Source organism: Elephas maximus, chromosome 17 (genome assembly GCF_024166365.1).
Source record: "Elephas maximus indicus isolate mEleMax1 chromosome 17, mEleMax1 primary haplotype, whole genome shotgun sequence".
In the NCBI taxonomy this organism is placed as follows: domain Eukaryota; kingdom Metazoa; phylum Chordata; class Mammalia; order Proboscidea; family Elephantidae; genus Elephas; species Elephas maximus.
This window is the reverse complement of record NC_064835.1, coordinates 25638696-25661332: the sequence shown is the minus strand read 5'-3', so window position 1 is coordinate 25661332 and position 22637 is coordinate 25638696. Positions and strand designations below refer to the sequence as shown.

Here is a 22637-nt window from a genome sequence, read left to right as displayed (position 1 = left end):
TAGAAGTGATACCAGGGAACAAGCTTGGAGGGAAGATGAAAAGTGGAACAGGGAAGGATGGAAAACCAGTCCAAGGGCAGGTTATTGAGCTGCTAACTTGAAAGGGAAACTTTGGATCAATCTTTCTGAGGCCCATTGGAGATACATGAAGAGTGATTCACTAGAGACACAGAAGAGAGGAACATTTATCCACTAGCTCTCAGGGGGTATTAACTCCTTTATGCTTCCAGGTTTGCACATCACTAGAATAGCTGAGTGGATTCCCGCAGGTATTCCACACTGTGGTTGGAGGGAAGTCCTAGAGCAGAAGGCAGAGATAGATAAGTGGTGTAGCCAAGCAAAGGTACTGTTTGGCTATGCCTGGGTGCAGCTGGCTGCCCTAGCAACAATAGAAGCCAAAAAGATGGGTTGAGTAATATGAAATGAGGCATAAAACACGTCCAACACAGAGAGCTTGGTGTTGGGGCCTGAACTCAGGCCTGGTAAGAATACTTACAATAGAGGGTATAGGATACTATAGCTGTAAGGTATGGGCCAACATTATGTGACTTGTGATGCACCAAAAGCTTAGAAAGGCTTTTTGCTTCATTTACCTGTTACTTGGTATGAAATTCCATCCCTTATTGTAGTGCTTTGAGTTAAGGCATCATGTCTAAATTACAAGATGAAGAATATTTCACTGGAGGGAGTGTTCATCATACCACTAATGTCCAATATCTTACTAGACACTAGATCTTCCTCAGCACAATCCTGATCATGTAACTCCCCATTACCTAACACACTCCATACATTCTTGTCCTGGCATTCAAGTATCTCCCCATATGACCCAGGCCTGATCTCCAACTGTTCGCCTAGTTGGACTTGCATTCTGCCAAACTAAAGACCAAGGTGGATTTCCAGACAGAGTACCTGGAGAGGTTGGAGACCCAAGCTTTATTCTGGAATCTACCACTAAATATCTCTGTGAGCAATTGGGTGTTAGTTTTCCTGCCTGAAAAAGATAAGAGATGGGGGTAGAATTAGGTCAGCAGATACCAATCCTGCTAAATATCCAGACCAGTGGGGGGATTTAGAAGAGAAACACGGATTATCAGGTACTGCCCCTGGAAATTCTGATTTATTATATCTAGGTTGGGGCAGTAAGATATATATTTTTAGTAAGTATATAATTATCTAATTCAATTATACAGCCAGGGTTGTGAACTACAGGATTAGATGGATTTTTAATATTGCTTCAAAGCCATGCTGTCATTGTTAGTTGCCATTGAGTTGGCCCTGACTCATGGTAACCTTATGTGTAATGGATTAAAATGCTGCCCAGTCCTGCACCATCTTCGTGATTGTTGGTACGTTTGAGTACATTGTTGCGGCTATTGTGTCAGTCCATCTCATTGAGATTTTCTCTCATTTTTGCTAATCCTCTGCTTTACCAAACATAATGTCCTCTTTTAGAGATTAGTCTTTCCTTACGATGTGTCTACAGTAAGCAAGCCAAAGTTTCACCATCAAAGCTATAAGGGTATGAATTAACTGTCACTGAGCTCAAGCAATATTCTGAGAGATTGGGAAACAGCGGTAATGTTTGCCATGAAAGAAGGGAGTTTAGAAAAACATCAAAGCAAGTAAAACAGGGAAACAAAAGTCGTTGGGTCCAACAGAGAGGAGTAATCAAGCTACCAGGCCATCAGGTTCAATATGAGGCATGACAGCTGGAAAGGGAGCTGAGCATACTATCGGAAAGGGTAAAGATGGAGGATAGGGACCATCAAGGAGAATTCCAACAATTTAACAGTTTTGGAAAAGACTGCTCTTAACTGATGGGAACTGTTCTTTATTGTCCAGCTTCAATTCCAGGAGAAGACAGAGAAGGTTCATTTCTTCTCTGCATCAATATTGTGCCATTGCCTGGATAAACCGGAATCTAGGCAGTATATTGAATGCTCTCCTCTGAATTCACGTAGCATTTTATTTTTTCTGTTTCTGGATCTTTTCACATTTTTCTGCATATTTAGTTATGTGCTATCTCATCTTTTCCAAGAGATTGTCAGAGTTTTAAAAGCAAGGACCTGGCTTTATACATTTCATTATCTTCCACAGGGAGATATTAAAACTGTCGTTAAGAACACTGCATTTGGAGTCAGATGTACCTAGGCTTGAATATGGCCTGTGTAACTTCACATCTGGGAATGATTTCATCTCTAAAATGGAAGTAACAAAATTGAGCTCATAGGATTTGGGGAGAATTAAAATGAAGCATTATACATAAAATGATATTGGATCCAGGCAGGTTAGGCTTAATATATAAATGCTCGAACAGGTAGAGAGTTGAATATACTATAACTGACCAATACATGGTAAATTATTATTATTATTATTATTGCACAACACTTTGCATATTAAAACAAACAAACAAAAAAAAACCCGAACTGGTAGCCGCGGAGTTGATTCTGACTCATGGCGACCCCATGTGTATCAGAGTAGAATTGTGCACCACAGGGTTTTCAATGGCTGATTTTTTTGAAGTAGATCACCAGGCCTTTCTTCTGAAGTGCTTCTGGGTGAACTCAAGCTACCAACTTTTTGGTTAGCAGCTGAGTGCTTTACTGTTTGCACCACCCAGGGATGTCTTCGCATATTACTGATATTAATTGAACAAATAATGTTTCCAAAAGCCTATTCAATTATTATCAAGGGCATAAGCAAAAATTTCTTCAGTTTAAAGTTATCTTCTAAGCTGCGATCCCAAGGGAACCTCTGGCTTTCCACTTCTAATCAGGTCCCAGTTCTCTACACCTGGAATAAAACTGCTCTGTCCCCTGTCACTGGCAGGCACTAATGACAGGAGAGGATGCTGGCTCCCTTTTGCAAGTTGAAGAAGAGCCTTGGGGCAAAGTCTGTACCAGGTATCATGTTCTTTGGCTGAGAAGGAATTCTAAGGCAGTAAAGGCTCTGATCCTGTAAATAGGCCAGGGAGCAAACAAGTCGGTATATCCTTCCTTCATCCATGTTGTCACCAGGGCCATTTCTCTGCCTGAACAACTGAGAATAAGAACTTGTCTAAAAGATACAGTGCTGAGGCTCTAGGCTGAAGGAGTTGAGTAATGAATCTGGGTTAAACTTCTCCTAAGTTCCCAGCCTCGGGCATAAAAGGCTCTGAGAAAGACCACCTTACCTTTCTGCTCTGTCCAGGTTGATGGTAAGGAAGACACCCTAGGCACAGTTGGTCTGGCTCCAACCTCTGAGAGGGCTCTCTCCAAAGAGGGGCAGCATTTTTTATAAACTAGAGCAGAAACTGGAGCTGGAAGGACACAATAAAGGAATCAAAAATTTGAAAGCCACCTGGGCTCATCCTTGGGACCCTTCTTCCCAGGAGTACCTACCTTTACCATGGAGGCAGGTCCGTCTCCCTGAGTATGCTCCAGAGGGTACAATCACTTTGGGTCTGCAAGAAGAGAACCATAGGGATCAGGAAAGGCCTTTCTGCTGAAGTTCAAATTCTCTGTGTGGATCCAATTCTCAAGAATGAGGGAGGTGACTAGGAGGGGAATGATGGTCTCTCTTTTTTCTCTCTAAGAAGCTCTTTTCCCTTGTTCTCACAGAATGCCTTTAATGAGATTGATAGCCAGAAACTCCTCGGTGGCAGAGTTTGTCCTCGCAGGCTTAATGGACCAGCCAGAACTCCAGATGCCCCTTTTCTTCCTGTTCCTAGGTTTCTATGTGTTCACTGTGGTGGGGAACCTGGGCTTGATTACTCTGATTGGGCTGAACTCTCACCTGCACACCCCCATGTACTTTTTCCTGTTTAATTTGTCCTTCATAGATTTCTGTTATTCCACTGTCATCACCCCCAAAATGCTAATGAGTTTTGTCTCAAAGAAGAACATCATCTCTTATGCAGGGTGTATGACTCAGCTCTTCTTCTTTCTTTTCTTTGTTGTTTCTGAGTCCTTCATCCTGTCGGTGATGGCATATGACCGCTATGTGGCTATCTGTAACCCACTGGTGTATACCAGCTCCATGTCTCCCCAGGTCTGCTTAATCCTTCTGTTAGTTGTCTATGGGATGGGGTTTGTGGGGGCCATGGCCCATACAGCATGCATGGTGAGACTGACCTTCTGTGCCAACAGCCTCATCGACCACTACATGTGTGACATCCTTCCCCTTCTGGAGCGTTCTTGCACTAGCACGTATGTGAATGAGCTGGTTGTCTTTATTGTTGTGGGCATCGATATTGGCATGCCTACAGTCACCATCTTCATATCTTATGCCCTCATCCTTTCCAGCATTTTTCATATTCACTCCACTGAAGGCAGGTCCAAAGCCTTCAGCACCTGCAGCTCTCACATCATTGCAGTTTCTCTTTTCTTTGGCTCAGGGGCATTTATGTACCTCAAACCATCTTCTCTTTTGCCTATGAACCAGGGGAAAGTATCCTCCTTGTTCTATACCATTGTAGTGCCCATGCTCAACCCGTTAATCTATAGTTTGAGGAATAAAGATGTCAAAGTTGCTCTAAAGAAAACCTTGAATAAAAAATCATTCTCCTGAGAAAGGGGCAATACTTATGAAAGGGGCTTTTTTTTTTTTTTTTTCTTCAGTAGACAATTCAGGCTGCAGTGGTTACGGGGAAGAAATTTTGGCTCTCGGACAGGTTTATCCTCCCCACTTTAGGTAAGAGCTGCTATTGAGTCAGTTCTGACTTGTGGCAATTCCGTGTGTCAGGGTAGAGCTGTGCTCTATAGGGATTTTAATGGTTGATTTTTTTTAGGAAACAGATTCCCAGGTCCTTTCTTCTGAGGCACCTTTGGTTGGATTCAAACTTCCAGCCTTTCAGTTAGTAGCTGAGAACTTATGTGTTTACACTCTCCACTTTAAGGGTTCTTTAATTTATGAAGATTTCCTATAGAAGAGCTACATTGAATGGGTCTTGAGAATCAGTTAATTCATCTCCCACCTTTATCTGAGAATAAACACAGGCTTATGTACCTTCCCCAAAGTTGTTCATCTACTTAGTTTTTGAGCTGCGACTAGGACTCAGGCTCTTGATTTCTAATACTGGTTACTATCCATTGTGGCTCACTTTCTTCCTCCCTCAATCTCTGCCAGATTTCATTTCAAGTGTGAGCTGGGCTAGGACGTTAAAATCTGGTTCTGTCTACAGAATTTTCAAGCAACTTTTCCAGGACTAATTTTAAATATCACATTTTTGCAAGAAGGTAGGAGGTATGGGATTATGTTGAGATGGTCTTGGCTAAATGATCAGATAAATTCTTGAAGAATTTTACAGTGTGCAGGGAAGTGTGCTAGGACCCAGGGAGCAGCAAGCATAGCACCTCCTGAGTTAGTGGTGTGGAGCTTCAGGGACTTAGGATTTAAAAAGATTTGACAATGCTGGGGTGGAGTGGGATGGGGGGGATAGAACTTACAGAAAATATCAAGGTTAAGAAGAACAGAATTTGCAAATTATTTCACACACAATCTTTTCCTTGCTTTTAAATTGTGATTTAAAGCCAGGGTGGAGAAGGCTGCAGTTCAGGGTGATCAGTTAAGGACTGAGAAAATGTTTCAGAACTGTACAAAACCTTGTGTTACTAGACAGTAATTAGCAGAGGAAATGACCACTGGGTGTTATGGTACTGCATGCAGCAGAGACTATGCAGGTATTCTCTGTGTGCCTCTCCAGGTCAGCTTTCTGCCCCTATGTACCTTACTCCATGCCCTGGGAGGTATTCCTTAATAGATGGTGTCCATGGACTCCTTTGTTCCCTGGTTTCTGGTTGGGCTAGGCCAACGGAAGCATCAGCAGAGGAAATCAGAGGGCAGGAGGAGGGAGATATTACAATATTTATTTCCCTGACTTCCTCCTAGCTGGATTGTAGGGGTGGTGCCTGTGATTACAGTAACTTCTCCCTCCTCTTGCTTCTTCAGGCTGAGGGGGGTAATGTCTCCCTGCTTTGCTAGGCCTGGGTGCTTCACCATCCCTTTGTGATTTCTCTGAACCCTGCCTGCATTTTTGCACGCAGTCCCCTCATTATATTTTTCAATTACTTTGAGTAGATTATCTGATTTCTGCTGGGACCCTGACTAGTGCACCTTCCAGTAAAGCGTAAAAGAGTTGGTGCAAATCAGATTTGTAAATCCATAGCCAAAGGGTATTGTGTGGAGGGAGGAAGAGTTGTCTTTTGATTTCAAAGAAAATTATAAGTGGTAAAGATTCTTTGCGAAGCAATATGTGAAACGTTGCTAATATGTGAATAGTGATAACATGTCTGAATACTTTTGACTTATGAGATTCTCCTTAGGCAAATTCTCTTCTATTTGAAAAACAGAAGTTTGAATAGCATTTAGTTTTGCCTTTCAGTATAGGACAGGTCAATGAGGCTGAATTAAAAAGAATGAGAGGAGTGTGCTTTAGATAGAATGAAATAGACAAACAGCATGGAGCCCAGGTAACTGAGGCAGGTTAAAGGGGCAGGCAGAGCAGCATAATATTTCAGAAAGAGCAGGGATTATGGAGTTGGAGGCTAGAATCAATTTTGAAGCCTAGCTCTCATGTGTGACCTAAGTAAGTTACTTGCTGTCTCTGAGTCTCATCTTTAACAATGTTTTTCACAGAATTATTAAGAAAATTAAATGACAAGTACGTTCCCATCCCTGCTAGGCTCCCTTCCTCCTAGTATCAGCATGTTCTCTAATTTATTTTGTGACCTTGGGGAAATTGCTTTATCTTTTTGGGCCCATGCTTGCTTATATGAAAAAAATGACCATGTTCTACCAGATTCTTTCTATGTTCCATTTAAAATATATATTTATTTTTATATTGACTAGGGTCGCTATGAGCCGGTTGGGTAGTACATGTTCGTGGTATTTAAAATTATTACCAAAGAATAATCAGTGAGTGCAAGTCTGCCTTTACTCCAGTTTCAGGTCCTCCTATACTCCTCCTCATGTCCAATCACTGTTACTTGTTGCTTGTATAGGTAGTTTCGTCTTACTACTATGGGGTTTTGTTCCAACGACTCTGTCCTAAGTCGGTTATTACGTAAGACTTTTTTTTTTTTTTTAATTTTCATTATTATTGCCTTTTATTGTCAATATCTTTGTAAATATGCTCTTTATTTGTTTTTGGGAGTTGAAAACATTACATATAAACTTACAGATATGATGACAGTAAATTATGCACTACAACATTGTATGCAGTACATATTATTAATGATAAGATCTATGTTATGGATTGAATTGTGTCCCCCCAAAATATATGTTGTAAATCCTAGCCTCTATGCCTTTTTTTTTTATGCCTGTGGTTATAATCCTATTTGGGAATGGATTGTCTTTGTTATGTTAATGAGACAGGAGATATAAAAGAGACTAAACAAGCAAGATGTCAAACAGAGATGGGGAAGATTGACGCCAAACCACATGGAGATCTTCAAGGAACCAGGAAACAGAAGCTGAAGAGACAGGGACCTTCCCCCAGAGCTGACAGAGAGCTAAAGCCTTCCCCTAGAGTTGGCTCCCTGAATTCAAACTTCTAGCCTCCTAAACTATGAAAAACTAAATTCCTGTTTGTTAAAGCCATCCACTTCTGGTACTTCTGTTGAAGCAGCATTAGATAACTAAGGCAATGTAAGAAAAAAAAAAGACAGAAGTAGGTACCTTTTGTTGTAATTCAAATACATCGTAAGTTGGGGGAAAAAAAAAAAGTACTACCTGTATATTTCTCTAGAGTCTTTGCGTATACGTGTGTGTGTGTGTCTGCACAGTATACATCACACACACACGTGTTCTTTTTCTTGTCTTAAAATTCTGTGAAAAGCCGCTTTAAAATGTATCTACTGATGGAATTAATTAGAACAGGAGGGAGTTGGGGGATGTTGCTGAGATAAATAAATGCATAAAAAAGCAGAAAATATGTATATACTGACTTTGCAGGGCGCCATAGCAAACTTTCCTTTTTTTTACTCTTCCAAATGAATATGTTTTATATCCTCCCAGAATGGCTTCTGGGGACATGTTAATACAATGGTTTGGTAACTTTGCAAGTTTCATAGTGATGTTATTGAGGGAAGATTACTATTTTTCTCCTTTTTTACTAAAAGTAAAATTTGGGGAAATGTTTTGAGACTATACAAATAAATTGTTCCTTTTCAAATGTTCGTACATTAATTTTAACATCCATTGATGATATTTGCCTGAATCAGTTATTACTTTGATGATTTAAAAATGGAGATTTTCTAGCTCCATCAGTTTTTCTTCATTTTTTAGTCGGCGTTCTACTGTCAGGAAACACGTTTTCTTCTCCTTCATTTACTGATTTTTATCATTATGGACTTATGCATTCTCATTTTATCTAATGGGTAATAATTAATTATTGTCATTATTTAATTTGATGCTCAGCTTATCCCCATAGGCCACTGGTTCCTATGTCCTTTTGACATATGGCTATCAGATTTTTGAGCACTTTATTACTCTCTTGCAAAAAACATGCTTCAGTATCATCCTGTACTTTCCCTGCCTCAGCACTGGTTCTATTTATAGATGAATGATGTTTAAGACTAAGATATGCATGCTAGATGGGATGTATTTAATGAAATTCTGTAAGCAGGTATTTAATGGGAGAGTATTCATGTTTGTAAAATACTCTTTATATGTTTGTCCATGTGAGGATTCCCGTCTGTGAGCAAATGATAGGCTTGCTCTCTATGAATGGACCAATCCTTTTTGGTTCAAAGCTGATGATTCCTAAATGTCATCTATGGTCCTCTTAGCATCACTTTTTACTGCTCAAATGCCAGTTTCTTCAGGTTCCTATCAGTTACTGGTGGGACTGTATGAAAGGTAGAAATAGGTCATGGGTAGGAGGAAAAAAAGCCCTGAGACTCTTGGCCACACAATTTAGTTGAAAATGCCATTTTGTCTTGTCTCCTTAACAGATGTGACTGGTAGTCCCAATTCCTTCCTCCACTCACATTGTGTCTTCCAGTGCCCTTTTTTCCTTTCCAGACTATCATGATTTGAGGATGATGGTAGACAAGATGGTCCCATTCAAATGACTCATGCTCTTCAAACTCTGAAAATCTCAAAACCTAATAATAACATCTGTTAAAACTCACAACCGTATGAAGTAATTATCTCTACAGATGGGTAAACTGAGGCTTAAAGAAGCTAAGGAACTTGTCTACGATTGCACAGAGAGTAGTAGTAAAGAATTGAATTTAGGTTGTCTTACTTTAGAGCCCACACTCTTAACACTAGCTGCCTTCTGAGTGTGTAAGAACTAACACATGTGTCATGGACAGAAATGGATTTTTTTATGGGTTCATGGATTGAATTATGTCCCCCCAAAATATGTGTCAACTTGGCTGGGCCATGATTCCAGTATTGTGTGGTTGTCCTCCATTTTGTGATCTGATGTAATCATCCTATGTGTTGTAAATCCTAACCTCTATGATGTTAATGAAGCAGGAATAGATGCAGTTGGTTAATGAGGCAGGACATAATCTACAGGATTAGGTTGTATCCTGAGTCACTCTCTTTTGAGATATAAAAGAGAACAGAGTGGAGAGGGACTTCCTATCACCAAGAAAGACGAGCAAGGAGCAGAGTATATTGTTTGGGCCTGGGGTCCCTGTGCTGAGAAACTCCTAGGCCCAGGGAAAGATTGACTAGAACCTTCCTCAGGAGCCAGCAGAGAGAGAAAGCCTTCCTCTGGAGCTGGTGGCCTGAATTTGGACTTGTAGACTCTGAGATAATAAATTTTTGTTACACCAGCAATAGATAACTAAGACAACATGTGATGCATATATAGCCATCCTGTGCAATATTCAAATTACTTACCATATTGCCTTTGATCTGAACAAGCCCCTATAGATCCTTATTTGGAAACACTTTGCCAAAAAGATATGTGAAGGAAATGATACTAAAGATTTTTCTCCTTTTTTAATGCACTATGCTTGTAGGGTTAGTAATAAGTATGAGAGCTGATGAACTACTGTTATATGGATTGTGAAGTAATTTATTTATTTGAAGTTATATTCCTAACTTCAGCTAGGTGGTCTAACACATGCAGGGAACTCAATGCCTGGCAGATATATAAAAAAAATAAATATAGAAGGTGCTAAATGAATGTTGAGCAAATCTCTAATGAGACCTTAAAATATTTAAATTATGCAGTGTTTTGTTTTTAATTTAATTTTAAATCCTTTTTCTAAAATTTGCAAAAGCAATGCTTGAGTGCTGTAGGAATACGTGAAAGTAGAGAGAAGCAAAAGATGAAAAAATCCATGATCCCACTGTTTAAAGATAACCACTTTTAGCCTTTTAATAAATATTTTTTGGCATATTTTTCTGTGTGTATGTGGGCATAGTTTTGATGATTTAGATCAGTTTGCAAAAACTATAAATACATGCAAAAAGGTTTTGTAAATTTATTTTCATTCTGCAATACGTTGTGAAATTTCTATGTGGATAACTGTATATGAAAATCGTGATTTTAAGTGACTACATTGATTGTGTTTAAAGCTGTAAGGTCAGTGGAATGATGCAAAATTCTCTCTGCTACACAGAAAAGCAGCATTGTTTCCTCTTTGCCAAGAGCGTTTTAACAGTAATGTGCTCATCTGCATGATCCTAAGTTCTTTTTCCAAAATTTAAGAGTAGCTTTCTCTTTTATTTATCCTTCTCTTCCCTTCAGTCTCTTAAATTATGCTTGATTCCCTTCGTCATACTTAGGTGTCAAATCTGCATAGCCCTCCCGCCACCTTAGTTCAGGTTTCCTTGTCTCCAAGCTCATCCTCCTCATTTCCAAAGGTCAAAATGCAAGTATGGCCTTGCCAAGCTTTTCCCATCTTGCTCACCAATGACAACAGTAAAGTCTAAATTCTGTGATGCCAACCAGTCTGGGCCCAAACTGTGATTCTAGCTGCATCTTTGCTTTCTCTAGAAGTGGAGGAACCTCTATGTACGAGGCAGGCAAATAAGGAAGGAATGCTTTCTTTTCCCCGTATCCTCTCCCCTCTGTACCCCAAGGGAAAGGAGTGATTTATAGGATTCATGAGAAATTGGGAGGAGGAATTTGTAATGTGACTCAGAGTGGCCCAGTCCCTTCGCATACCCCCTCTCCCAGTTTACTTGTAAGGTCAGGCCCCATGGTCAGGCCCCATTCTCAGGATCCACGCTCTTCTCTTTCATTTGCAACCCCTGCCCTGCGCTGTTGTACTGCTCAGTTTAAGCCTAGATTCATAAATTTAATCCATGTTGTACAAAGAGGAAATTACAGGATCCCATTGTACATACATGTCCAAGTTGGGCTCACCAATAAACTTTATCAGCAACAAAGGTGGTATTTTTATCTAATTTTTCTATTGGTTCTTGACAGAGAAGGAAGAGAGATGTGATTAGTTATCATCCTTAACCCACCCTATCAATCTCCCATTCCTCCCAGCCATGTGTACAATGATTCAATTCTCAATGTCACTTGCCATTCTCCAAATTTGCAGTGGGTTTTTTCTTTTTTACTCTTTGTACTTCCTTTTCTAGTTTCATTGCTCACAATGCCCTTCTGATTTTCTATGCTGGTAACCTTCTACTTATTATTAAAGATGAAAAGCAATGTATCTTAAAAACTATATCATAAAGCAGATTGTGTATTTCCATAGTAACAATGGAATACTTGGAGACTGTTTCTGAATAAAGATCTAGCATAAAATAACCGTATATAAAATCGAAGATATATTTTCTATAATAACCTGATTTTTAAAAGCACAGTTATTTTTCAAGTTTTGCTTAGTGTGCAAAAGACGTACTATACCTTGATTTTATAAGACATCTTAATAAGCAATAAAGTGAATATAGAGTACATGAAAAATAAAACTATTATAACATTGACCAGTTTAAACATACATTAGCTATTTAATTAGTGAAAGTAATTATTGTGCCATTAGAATCCTAAGACGTTAAATGTAATCCTTTTTTGGGGGGGGAGGGTGTATGGTTCACTTGATATTAAAAAAGCTGCCCTCCATTTAGAGATAATTGAATAATTATCATTGAATAATTTGTTTATCCAGCAAAGAAGCATATTTTCATTCCACTAAGCAGCAAATTCAACTTATAAAAAAGGAGTCATTAAAAAATTGATGGTTTTAAAAACTTTGTACAAGAATATGAAGAATAACAGTTTCTGAAATATGAAATGTTCATTTTATCCTCCAAACCACATCTAAACACCACTTCCTTGGAAGGAAAAAAATCATTCAAAATAGAGCAAAACTTAGAGGTAGGATTTGTAACTCCCCTTTAAGAAGGTGATTGTGGTAAGTGTTTCTATCCTCATCACAAGAATACAAGAAAGCCCCCCACAACCTGAATGCCGCTTCCTTCCTTACTCCCCACCCACAGCCCCCTTTATCTCCAGTCCCTACTGTACCACTCAGGGTTCTTAGCGGGAAACAAAGGAAGTTGATTTTAGTTAACTTCGGTAAAAAGGAATTTAGTGCCTGGACTAGGGTAGTTCACACAATCTTAAAGCAGACTGGGGCACCAGCTTTTGGAACCAGGCAGGATCTAGGGGAAGCCAGGCAGTCGAATTACAGCCAAGTTATACCACAGAGCAGTTTGGTCAGGCTGTGCTGATTACTGCTGCCACTAGTGCCCAAAGTTTGTTGTCAGTGGGGTTTTTGTTTTATTTTGTCTTGTCAAAATGAAATACGAATTGTTCCTGTTTTCTTTGCGTCACTTGTGCCAGAAGGAGAGTCCTGCTTGGGAACATTTGAGTGGCTGAATCCAGGTCTTATGTTCCTATCTCATCTTTCAGGGTCTGGGGAGCTTTCACAGAAGGAGGAGAGTCTTGTTTTCAACAAAGCTCATGCAGGACAGATTCCTCAAACATGGGAGGAGTTCCAATGCTGAATGTTACAAATAAACAAGCATCCATTATCCCGTCTTACTTCCTAGTTTTAAACCTCAATTTCAGTTCCTTACGGAGGCCTTCTTTAACCTTCCAGAATCAGTAGGGCCTCTCTGTTAAATGGTGTCATAGCACCCCACAACTTTCTTCTGGCACACTTATTATATTTGTAATTAATTTTTTGTAAGTATCTGTTTAGTCTATTTTTCTCCACCTAGATTATAAATTTGTATGGGCAGTGGCTGGGTCTGTCCTGATTGTTGCTTTCCTCTTAGAGCAAAGCACAATACATAAAATATGTTTTCTGCATTTTTGGACCATCTTTAGTCTACATTTTAAAAATTATCTTCATATTTCAATTTTTCCCTGTCTCTTTTTCTCTCTCTTGCTCACTGATGGTGATTTCTGAATAATTTCTTCAGGTAATTCCTCCAGTTTACTTACTTTCCCTTCACCCATGTCTAATTGCCTATTTAACATATCCATGAAGTTCCGAATTTCAATTATCATATTTTTATTTCTAAAAGTTCTGTTTGATTCTTTCAAAAATCTGCCAGGTCAGTTTTGATGGCTCTTCATCATATTTTCAAGTTGCTCTTTTATTGCCTTAAACATGTTATATCCATTTATTTTGTTTTCTCTCCTTGACAAGCCTTATAATTTTACAGGTCTAATTCTACAGTTTGGTTTCTAATTCATGGTGATTCTCCTTCAGGGAGGCCTAGTTTGTGTTTGGTGATTTTTATTATGAGCTCCTGATCTTTGGATATTTATATGGGAAAATACTTTGATATCCGGATTTAAATTGTGTTCTCTTGAAAATATGTAATATGAATTCTTTGTCTCAGACACAGAGGTGATTATAAATTCACAGGAGGTATTTTATCTCTTTTTCTGTCCTCTGAGAGCCAAGGCCAAGTTAAGCACATATTGTTGTCTTCTTTCTCTGTGGGACTTTTGTCCTTCTCTAATTAGCCACTGAATGTTTTCTTTTTGTGATCCAATATGATGAGTGACTCATAGTTCCAAAGTCTGAACCTGCTCGAGACTCAGGCTTTATTTTTTTTACGTCCTGCGTATGCAGCCCATTCGAACTTTGGGTCCAGGGCCTATATACCCTTCTGGATTCTTGCTTTATTATCTTTTCTCCTTCGGTCACATAGGAATTCAGTAAATTTTTGCCAGCTCAAGCATTAACAAATTGATTATTTTATATTTTATCTGAAATTATTAGTTTCATTTTCCCAGGAAAAATTTTTCTATTTATCAAGTTTGTGATGTTGCTGGAAGCGGTTGGCCTTATTAAATATTTACTGAATGAATAAATGAATATATGGACTTCTATTCTAATGAACAGAGATACTTCTCTCTGTCTCTTCCTCTCTTGAGCCATTGCTACACATCTGCTAAACTGTCATTCAAGAGTGGAAAATGCAATAGCTGATAAATTATGTACACTAAAAAGAAATGCTGCTTTCTTCATAAAAATAAATTTCAAAAGTATCATCTAAATATCGAACTATAAGAGATTTTTGGGATAGTGAGGAGGAATTGGACAAAATAATCCAGTCCTGTGCTAGAGATTCTTCTAGCCATTTCTCTTGAGTAGTTTTCCTGATTTTCACCCACCAGTATGCATGTCTCAGAGGGGGCACTGCTCTCCCTCAACACTGGTTGCTGCTGCTATGTGGTACATCTTGAGACAAGACCAAAGGGTTCTAACATGAGTGTCCTAAAGTCTGGGGGATGGCAAAAGGGAAATGAGTGTGAGAGAGATAGTGAAATCTAAGTGAAAGTTGTGTTCTTTTGTGACCTAACTGTCGAAGTCACAAAGCATCACTTCTGCCATACTCTGTTGGTTGGAGAAGTTCCAAGCCCCTGACTGGATGCAAGGGTAGGGGATGTAGACTTCATCTCTTGATGGGAGATGTGTTAGTCACATTGTATCCAGAACATGTGGGATGCAAGGTACGTATGTGTGTGTGTATGTGTTGGTATGGTGTATATTTGGAAAATACCATCACACTCCCACACACACACACACCACACACAAACACACATTGTATAGTTGTTATAAACATCATAACATTAGGAAACATACAGCATAATTCCAGGCACTCTGTAGTTGTCCCATATATATTAATTCTCTATTTCTTCCCTTTATATAAGAAAAATATAATGGGTTTTTATTTTAAGAGGCACAAGACACGCGAGATTAAAATTGTGTTATTTTTGTATGTTCTAGCATGCTGAGTTGTTAAGTCCATAAATTCCCATTTTACAAATGAGGAAATTATGGGTCAAAGATGTTTAGTAATTCTATTCTTAAACTGGTTCACCAGATGGTTTATTAAAATGTTAATTTCTGTTCTTCATTTACGTTTTAAGTGCACATTTTATTTAATGTAACAGAAGGATATAGTTCAATGAATTTTTGCATACTGAACGTATCTGTGTAATCAGCAACCTTATCAGAAACAGAATATGACCACTAACCACAAAGAACCCTTCGTATCCCTTTCCAGTCACTACCCCCAAGCCCCTAACCAAGGGTAACTGCTGTCTTTTAACACCACAGATTGATTTTTCTAGTTTTGAACTTTATATAAATGGAGTTATAAAGTATGTACTCTTATGTGTCTGGCTTCTTTTACTACATAATAGGTTTGTGACATTTATTCACATTGCATGTGGTTGTAGGAGCCCTGGGGTCATAGTGGTTAGGAACTTGGCTGCTAATCAAAAGGTCAGCAGTTTGAATCCACCAGCCTCTCCTTGGAAACCCAATGGGGCAGTTCTACTCTGTCCTGTAGGGTCGCTATGAGTCAGAATTGACTCGATGGCAACAGGTTTGGTTTTGGTTTGGTATGTAGTTGTATGCCATTAACTTTCATGGCTATATAGAATTCTGTTTTTTAAATATGTACAGTTGACTGACATGTGGGTTGTCTTCAGTTTTTGGTTATTATGTATGATATTGCTATTAACATTTGTAACATGTTTTTTGATGAACATATATACTTATTTCTGTTGGGTATACACCTAGGAATGAAATTTCTGGGTCAAAGATATGTACATGTTCAATTTTGTGAAATACTGCCAAACAACCAATAAATACCAATGTACAACAGTATGCAGCAATGTGTTGTACCAATGCAATTCCTTTCCTTTATTTTTCCCTTCCAGTGACTTTATTAGTGACTTCAGGCAGATGTCCAAGGTTCGTAGTTTTTTGCTTTAGGGTTTTTGGCTAGCTAGAAATCACAAGAATCTTGCTGTCAATGCACTTTCCCTTTTTGAAGCTGAAGTCTACTGAAGAGATTAGCATTGGTTGACCCGGAAGAGTAAATTCACTTAAGGAGGACTTTAAGGGCAAGAAGCATGCAAAACAGAGACTTGCTTAGGAAAAAGAATGGAGGTAAGTGAATCTAGGGGACAGAGCACCTAAATAGCTGTTGAATTCTTCTTAATAGGCTAACCACATGATTTATTACCTGAATTCAGACAGCTTTGAGATTGAGAGGGTGTGCTATTAGTAATTATGCAGGGATAACGGATATAAATCAGTACTGTCCCGGGCAAACTGAGCTTATTTTAGGGAGCCTCAATAGGAACATGCAAATGCAGATGCTCACATATTCATGTAGCAGACCATATGGAGAGCAGCTTTGTCTTCTGGGGAACGGTGGAATTAAAGCCTTCAGGTACACCTGCTTGTGTACCTTCAGCATGCACATGTGTAGAATAACCTTTTGCAGGTGTGTGTCTGTGTGTGTGTGCATGTGCTTCCTTGCATGTGTGTTGTGACATTTTAATCTCTTTATATATAGCAAAAACTTGTCTGTGGCCTTTAGTAGACCTAAGGATAGGTGGTCTTTGTGTTGCTGCTGGTGGATATCACTATTGTTATGAGCAGAACAGCTTATAGTGCTAGAAGTCTTTTGACAGACATGCTCTCAGATATCCTATGGGAGAACATTATAGCCCCTATAGCCCTTATTTGACTTTTTTTTTTTTTAGTCCTACTCTCAAAGTTGACATTAACAGCTTGCAATATGCAGATGACACAACATTGCTTGCTGAAAGTGAAGAAAACATGAAGCACTTACTGATGAAGATCGACAACTACAGCCTTCAGGATGAATTACAGCTCAACATAAAAAAAAAGAGACTCCTCACAACTGGACCAATAAGCAACATCATGGTAAATGGAGAAAAGGCTGATGTTTTCAAGGATTTCATTTTATTTGGATCCACAATAAACACCTATGGAAGCAGCAGTCAGGAAAGCAAATGATGCATTGTATTAGAAAAAATCTGCCACAAAAAACTTCTTTAAAATGTTAAAAAGCAAACATGTCACCTTGAAGACTAAGATGTGCCTGACCCAAGCCACGGTGTTTTTAATAGCCTTGTGTGCATGTGAAAACTGGATGATAGATAAGGAAAACCAAAGAAGAATTGACGCCTTTGAATTGTGGTGCTGGTGAAGAATATTGAATATACCTTAGACTGCCAGAAGAACTAACAAGTCCGTCTTGGAAAAAATACAGCCAGAATGCTCCTTGGAAGCAAGGATGATGAGCCTTTGTTTCACTTACTTCGGACGTGTTACTCAGAGGGAACAGTCCCTGGAGAAGGACATCATGCTTAGTAAAGTTGTGGGTCAGTGAAAAAGAGGAAGACCTTCAATGAGATGAACTGACACTGTGGCTGCAACAATGGGTTCAAATGTAACAGAGATTGTGAGGATGGCACAGGACTAGGCAGTGTTTCAGTGTTTTGTTCTGTTGTGCATAGGGTCGCTATGAGTTGGACTTAATGGCACCTAACAACAACAACAACTCTCACAGTAAAGATTAGGCTTCAAGAGTCAATTTAGAAAAGGACAAATGAGTCTTCAAACTCAGCACTAAAGGACGTGAAATCCGTGGAGTAAAAGGAAAGTTTGAGTAGAACCTGTGAATCCCAAGATGCTCAGTAAGCATTATAATCCAAATGTAAACAAAGTCAGTGCAATTTCTTTCTTTTAGAGACTGATCTTTAAGAAATTCCCTTAGGAAATTGTGTCTAATCAAGTCCCTGGGATAATCAGGCAGCATAAAGTTCTCCATGATCTGCCAGCTGGGGTTCTGGTGAAAATGAGGGCTGCTATATTTTTCTCCTGGAATTGGAGGAGACCATATGGGAAAATCCTCAAATAGAAATTTTGTTCTATTCCTAGAGCACCTTGGAGAGTAGGGGCTGTATGTAAAAGCTCTGATTCCCACCACCAAGGGAATCAGAAGAGTTTACACTCAATGCTGTCTGCTTCATGCACTAACAGAACCATTTTCTCTTCCTGGCTAATGGAAAAAGACAATGCATGAGGCCCAGCACTAAAGGGGCCAGAAGAAAGAAGGTGACTGTCTAAATCCCTTCTTTTCTGACTTTTTTAATTATCCACACCCAAAGGCTCTGGGAAATATTGACCCCTTCCCTGCTCTCAGAACTAATCCTGAGGTGAGATTCAATGACGGTGCTTAGAGTAAGAAAGTAGAATGTGCACCAATAGTAGGAGGCACTCTCAGATTTCCCTCCAGAGTGGGAACCTGGAATCTGGTTGGGAGAGAAACCAGAGAATGGGAAGAGAAAATGAGGGGCATGAGAGTTACCATCTCTCAGAGCCTGGTGGTGCACCTTGGGCAGTGGGTCTAGTTTGTACTTTGGTGTCTTTCTGGGAGCCCTTGAGCACCTGATTTGGATATGCCATATACTTATCTCTCAATCAGGGACAGAATTATTGCTGCCCATGCTAACAGACTCTAGCTCGGCTTCATGATCAGCCTAGGGTAGTTGAGGTATTGTCACAGACACATTATCAATATGTTAGAGGAAGGAAGGAAAAAGAAGGATGAACATCCATGCACTGGCTGATCTTCCTGAGCATTCTAGCAGACGTGCATGTATCCAACATCACTCTATGCGTTTTCTCCCATATTCCACAGACGACTTTCCAGAAGAGAATGACTCAGAGAAACAGCTCCTCGGTGACTGAGTTTATCCTTGTGGGATTATCAGAACAATCAGAGCTCCAGCTCTCCCTCTTCCTTCTATTCTTAGGGATCTATGTGCTCACCATGGTGGGAAACTTGGGCTTGATCACTCTAATTGGGCTGAATTCTAGCCTTCACACCCCAATGTATGTTTTTGTCTTCAATTTGTCCTTTATAGATCTCTGTTATTCCTGTGTCTTTACCCCAAAAATGCTGAATGATTTGGTGTCAGAAAATACCATCTCTTATGTGGGATGCATGACTCAACTATTTTTCTTCTGCTTGTTTGTCAATTCTGAGTGCTATGTGTTGGTGTCAATGGCCTATGATCGCTATGTGGCCATCTGTAATCCTCTTCTGTACTTGGTCACCATGTCCCCACAAACCTGTTCTCTGCTGATGTTTGGTTCATATGTGGTTGGTTTTGCTGGGGCCATGGCCCACACTGGAAGTATGCTGAGACTCACCTTCTGTGATTCCAACATTATCAACCATTATCTGTGTGAAGTTCTCCCTCTCTTGCAGCTCTCCTGCACCAGCACCCATGTAAATGAGCTGGTGTTTTTTATTGTGGTTGGAGTTGTCATCACAATATCCAGTGTCAGCATTTTCATCTCTTATGTTTTGATTCTCTCCAACATCCTCTGTATTCCCTCTGCTGAGGGCAGATCCAAAGCCTTTAGCACATGTGGCTCCCACATAGTTGCTGTTGCTCTGTTTTTTGGGTCAGGGGCATTCACCTATTTAACAACTTCTTTTCCTGGATCTACAGACCAGGGTAAATTTGCCTCAGTCTTCTACACCAATGTGGTTCCCATGCTTAACCCTTTGATCTACAGTTTGAGGAATAAGGATGTTAAACTTGCCCTATGCAAAACTCTGAAGAGAGTGCTCTTGTAACGGTTTTGCTTGATTTGTTGGCATTTGATTCCTGGTAAGCATCACACTCAAGTACCTTTTTATCTACAGATGGAGGGATTTTAATCTTTCAATGGTGTCTTTTCTCTGTTTCTAAAAATTGGAAATCTCTTGTCTATCCTATTTTCTTGGATTAGATCATTTTGTACCATTTAAGTTGGTTCACTGCATGAAACCTAGCATCTATTATGTGCCTCGTGTTTACTGAACTCTGTACTAGGCTAAAGAGATGAATAAGATGAGGCTCTATGTCTTCCATCCTTTTCCTGGCAGGCTAAATGGGTTTGTCCAAGCAAAAATACATTTCTTGCTGGGAAATGGAGCAGGCAGCAGTGTGAGAGCACAGGAGAGTAAATTTATTTTTTCCTCAATTATGGAAGCAGCTTTACCAACGACCAAAGGTAGATACTTTGTTGCCATAGGTAACAAAGTCTTTCAACCTTTAGAGGTTTCTTGGCTGGGAAGATCATAAGTCCACCCTTTCATGTACATATATGTACACACAGGAGAAGCCCTGGTCCAAGAATTTTACATGACCTGAAATGTAATGATAAACTCAAACCAAAATCTTTCTTTCAAAGTTTCAAAACTCCTGGCCTTTGGGATGGTTATCATGAAGTAGGTGGCTGTGTATTTGGGCCAGTTTCTTAGGCTTTGGAGGGTTCCGGCTGAAAACAAAAGAAGAAAAGAGAACGTCCATGGATTTGCATGATTATAATAAATGCTACTTCTATCCTGTCCTGGAGACACTGTGAGGATAATGCAGCATTTAGGAAAATGATTTTTTTCTTTGAAGTCGATTTATGTTCCCTGAGAATTTATGTGTTTTTGTGTGCACAAGGGAAAAAGAGAGAGAGAGAGAGAGAATGAGGGAGTGAGAGTTACAGTTAACCATTAGAGAATCAGAAAGGAGAGGAGTCATATTACACTTCTCACTCTCAGGGAGATATGGAATCAATCTGGATTTTGAGTCTCAAAGACTACTCTGTAGCATTCTATTGAAGATTTTGCTTTACTATATTGAATAGCTCAGATTTGGAGGAATATCTCCTCATAAACTGCCCTGGGGGTAAAGAGGAAATGGACATAGAGCCAGCCAACCGATGTGGAGAGGTGGGAGGCTGTAGACTCACAGTGTGGTCAGAAGAATGGGGTACTGTCTGAGTGAAGGCTAGGAATTCAGGGGTGTCTTTGAGGGGAACTTCTCTGAAGAGTATTTGGTGCTTTTCTGGATTAATGAAGAGTCATAAAGTGCTGAGTGTATATCTTTTCTTATGCTTGTATTTCCCCGACTCTTCCATAAAATCAAATAGTTTCATAGTGTGTGCCGTTGTAAGGAATGAAGCAGTAAAAAGAAGTAATGCCTTCATTTGCCTCACATTTACTTTTCTGCTGGCACTCGTACAGAGATGCAAGCATCACACCCAGAAGAAAAGTAGTACAAGAGTTCCAGGTCATGGCCAGGAACAAGGAGGCCTAAGGTGGAGTTGAGAGCAGCACAGAAAAGCATCTGAAACATGGAATGGACTGAGAAGGAAATATGAGACCAGCCTTATTTTCACCAGATATGCTACGGGGAGGATTTCTGTAAAGAAGGTGAAATGATATGATACCTGGATTATTCTTAGATTATGATAACAATGATACTTAACATTTACAGGGAAGAAAGACCTGACGATCTACTTCTAAAAAATCAGGCATTGAAAACCCTGTGGACCAGAGTTCTATTCTGACATACATGGGGTCACCATGAGTCAGAATTGACTCAATGGCAAATGGTTTGGTTTTTGGTTTTAACATTTCCTGAGAATGTACTATACGATTGTGTACTGTTTGAGGTGCCCTACATGTACTAACTCTTTTACTGGGATTGAATTAATGCCACACTGAACCTTGTGAGTATGTCCTGTGGGGCTAGGTGAATCTTATTCTCCAGAGGACTGTCTGTGTCTGAGCCCATGAAGATCTTGGGATATTAGGAAAGAGTTAAGAATGAAGAAAGATAAAATTAAATATACTTTGATAAAGAAAAAAATCATTTACCACTGGTAGAAATGAGTAGGAAAAAGGAACAAGTCAAGGCCATAAAGATTTGAATGGAAAGGAACATATTTTTGTAATAAATGCATTAAAATTCAAGGATAACTGCCTACATTTATTCCATATTGGCATTGGGGTGAGTAGAAGTGAAAGTGTAAGTTTGAATTAATGAGATACTGGCTTGGATCTTTTGGAAACAAGTCAAATTGTGATTGGAGATCTGAAATGACAAACTCAGAAGAACTTTTCCTGGTTCTGGCGAGCAGCCAGGTAAGAGCCATCTAAGGCTCCCATAGAAAATACAACATTTTATTCATTCTGGACATCTTCAGCTCTCTCACAAACCAAGGCCAGGTCGTCTTGAACATACATTCAGGTTGTGTTGAGGAATTGTTGGTTCTCATTGGTTAGCAAATAAAAACAGGTTTGGGGACTTCTGCCTTACTGTAACTGACAGACATGATCTGATGGCTCAGTGCCAGACTTCATAAAGTAAACCCCTCTGCCACAATACCACAATTCTGTTACCTTATAACATCATGACATTTTGATTTGAAGGAAGGTCAGTTTTTTTCCCCTTTGGTTAACATTCTTAAAACTGGGATTTCCCTGGGTTCAGTGCTTGGTCTGCTTTTCTTCTCAGCTCTGCCTGAGACATCTCTCCAGCTCCCATGGCTTCCACAACTACATATCTGATGATGACTTCCAAAGCCATAATTTTGGTCCTGATATATCAT

The 22637-nt window shown here is 39.5% G+C and overlaps 2 protein-coding genes across 2 annotated transcripts; both read left to right on the top strand.

Annotated features, from left to right (window-relative positions):
• Nucleotides 1-3600: 3600 nt before the first annotated feature.
• LOC126060552 (olfactory receptor 145) lies at nucleotides 3601-4548 on the top strand. The gene has a single exon (XM_049856753.1). It carries the CDS (start codon nucleotides 3601-3603, stop codon nucleotides 4546-4548), a length of 948 nt encoding a protein of 315 aa, XP_049712710.1.
• A 14361-nt stretch (nucleotides 4549-18909) lies between these two features.
• On the top strand, nucleotides 18910-19842 carry LOC126060576 (olfactory receptor 8B4). The gene has a single exon (XM_049856778.1). It carries the CDS (start codon nucleotides 18913-18915, stop codon nucleotides 19840-19842), a length of 930 nt encoding a protein of 309 aa, XP_049712735.1. The 5' UTR covers nucleotides 18910-18912.
• Nucleotides 19843-22637: the final 2795 nt, after the last annotated feature.

Bases quoted from the DNA above. Each gene is read 5' to 3' on its own strand.
- LOC126060576 (XM_049856778.1), top strand. From the start codon at position 18,913: ATGACTCAGAGAAACAGCTCCTCGGTGACTGAGTTTATCCTTGTGGGA.
- LOC126060552 (XM_049856753.1), top strand. From the start codon at position 3,601: ATGCCTTTAATGAGATTGATAGCCAGAAACTCCTCGGTGGCAGAGTTT.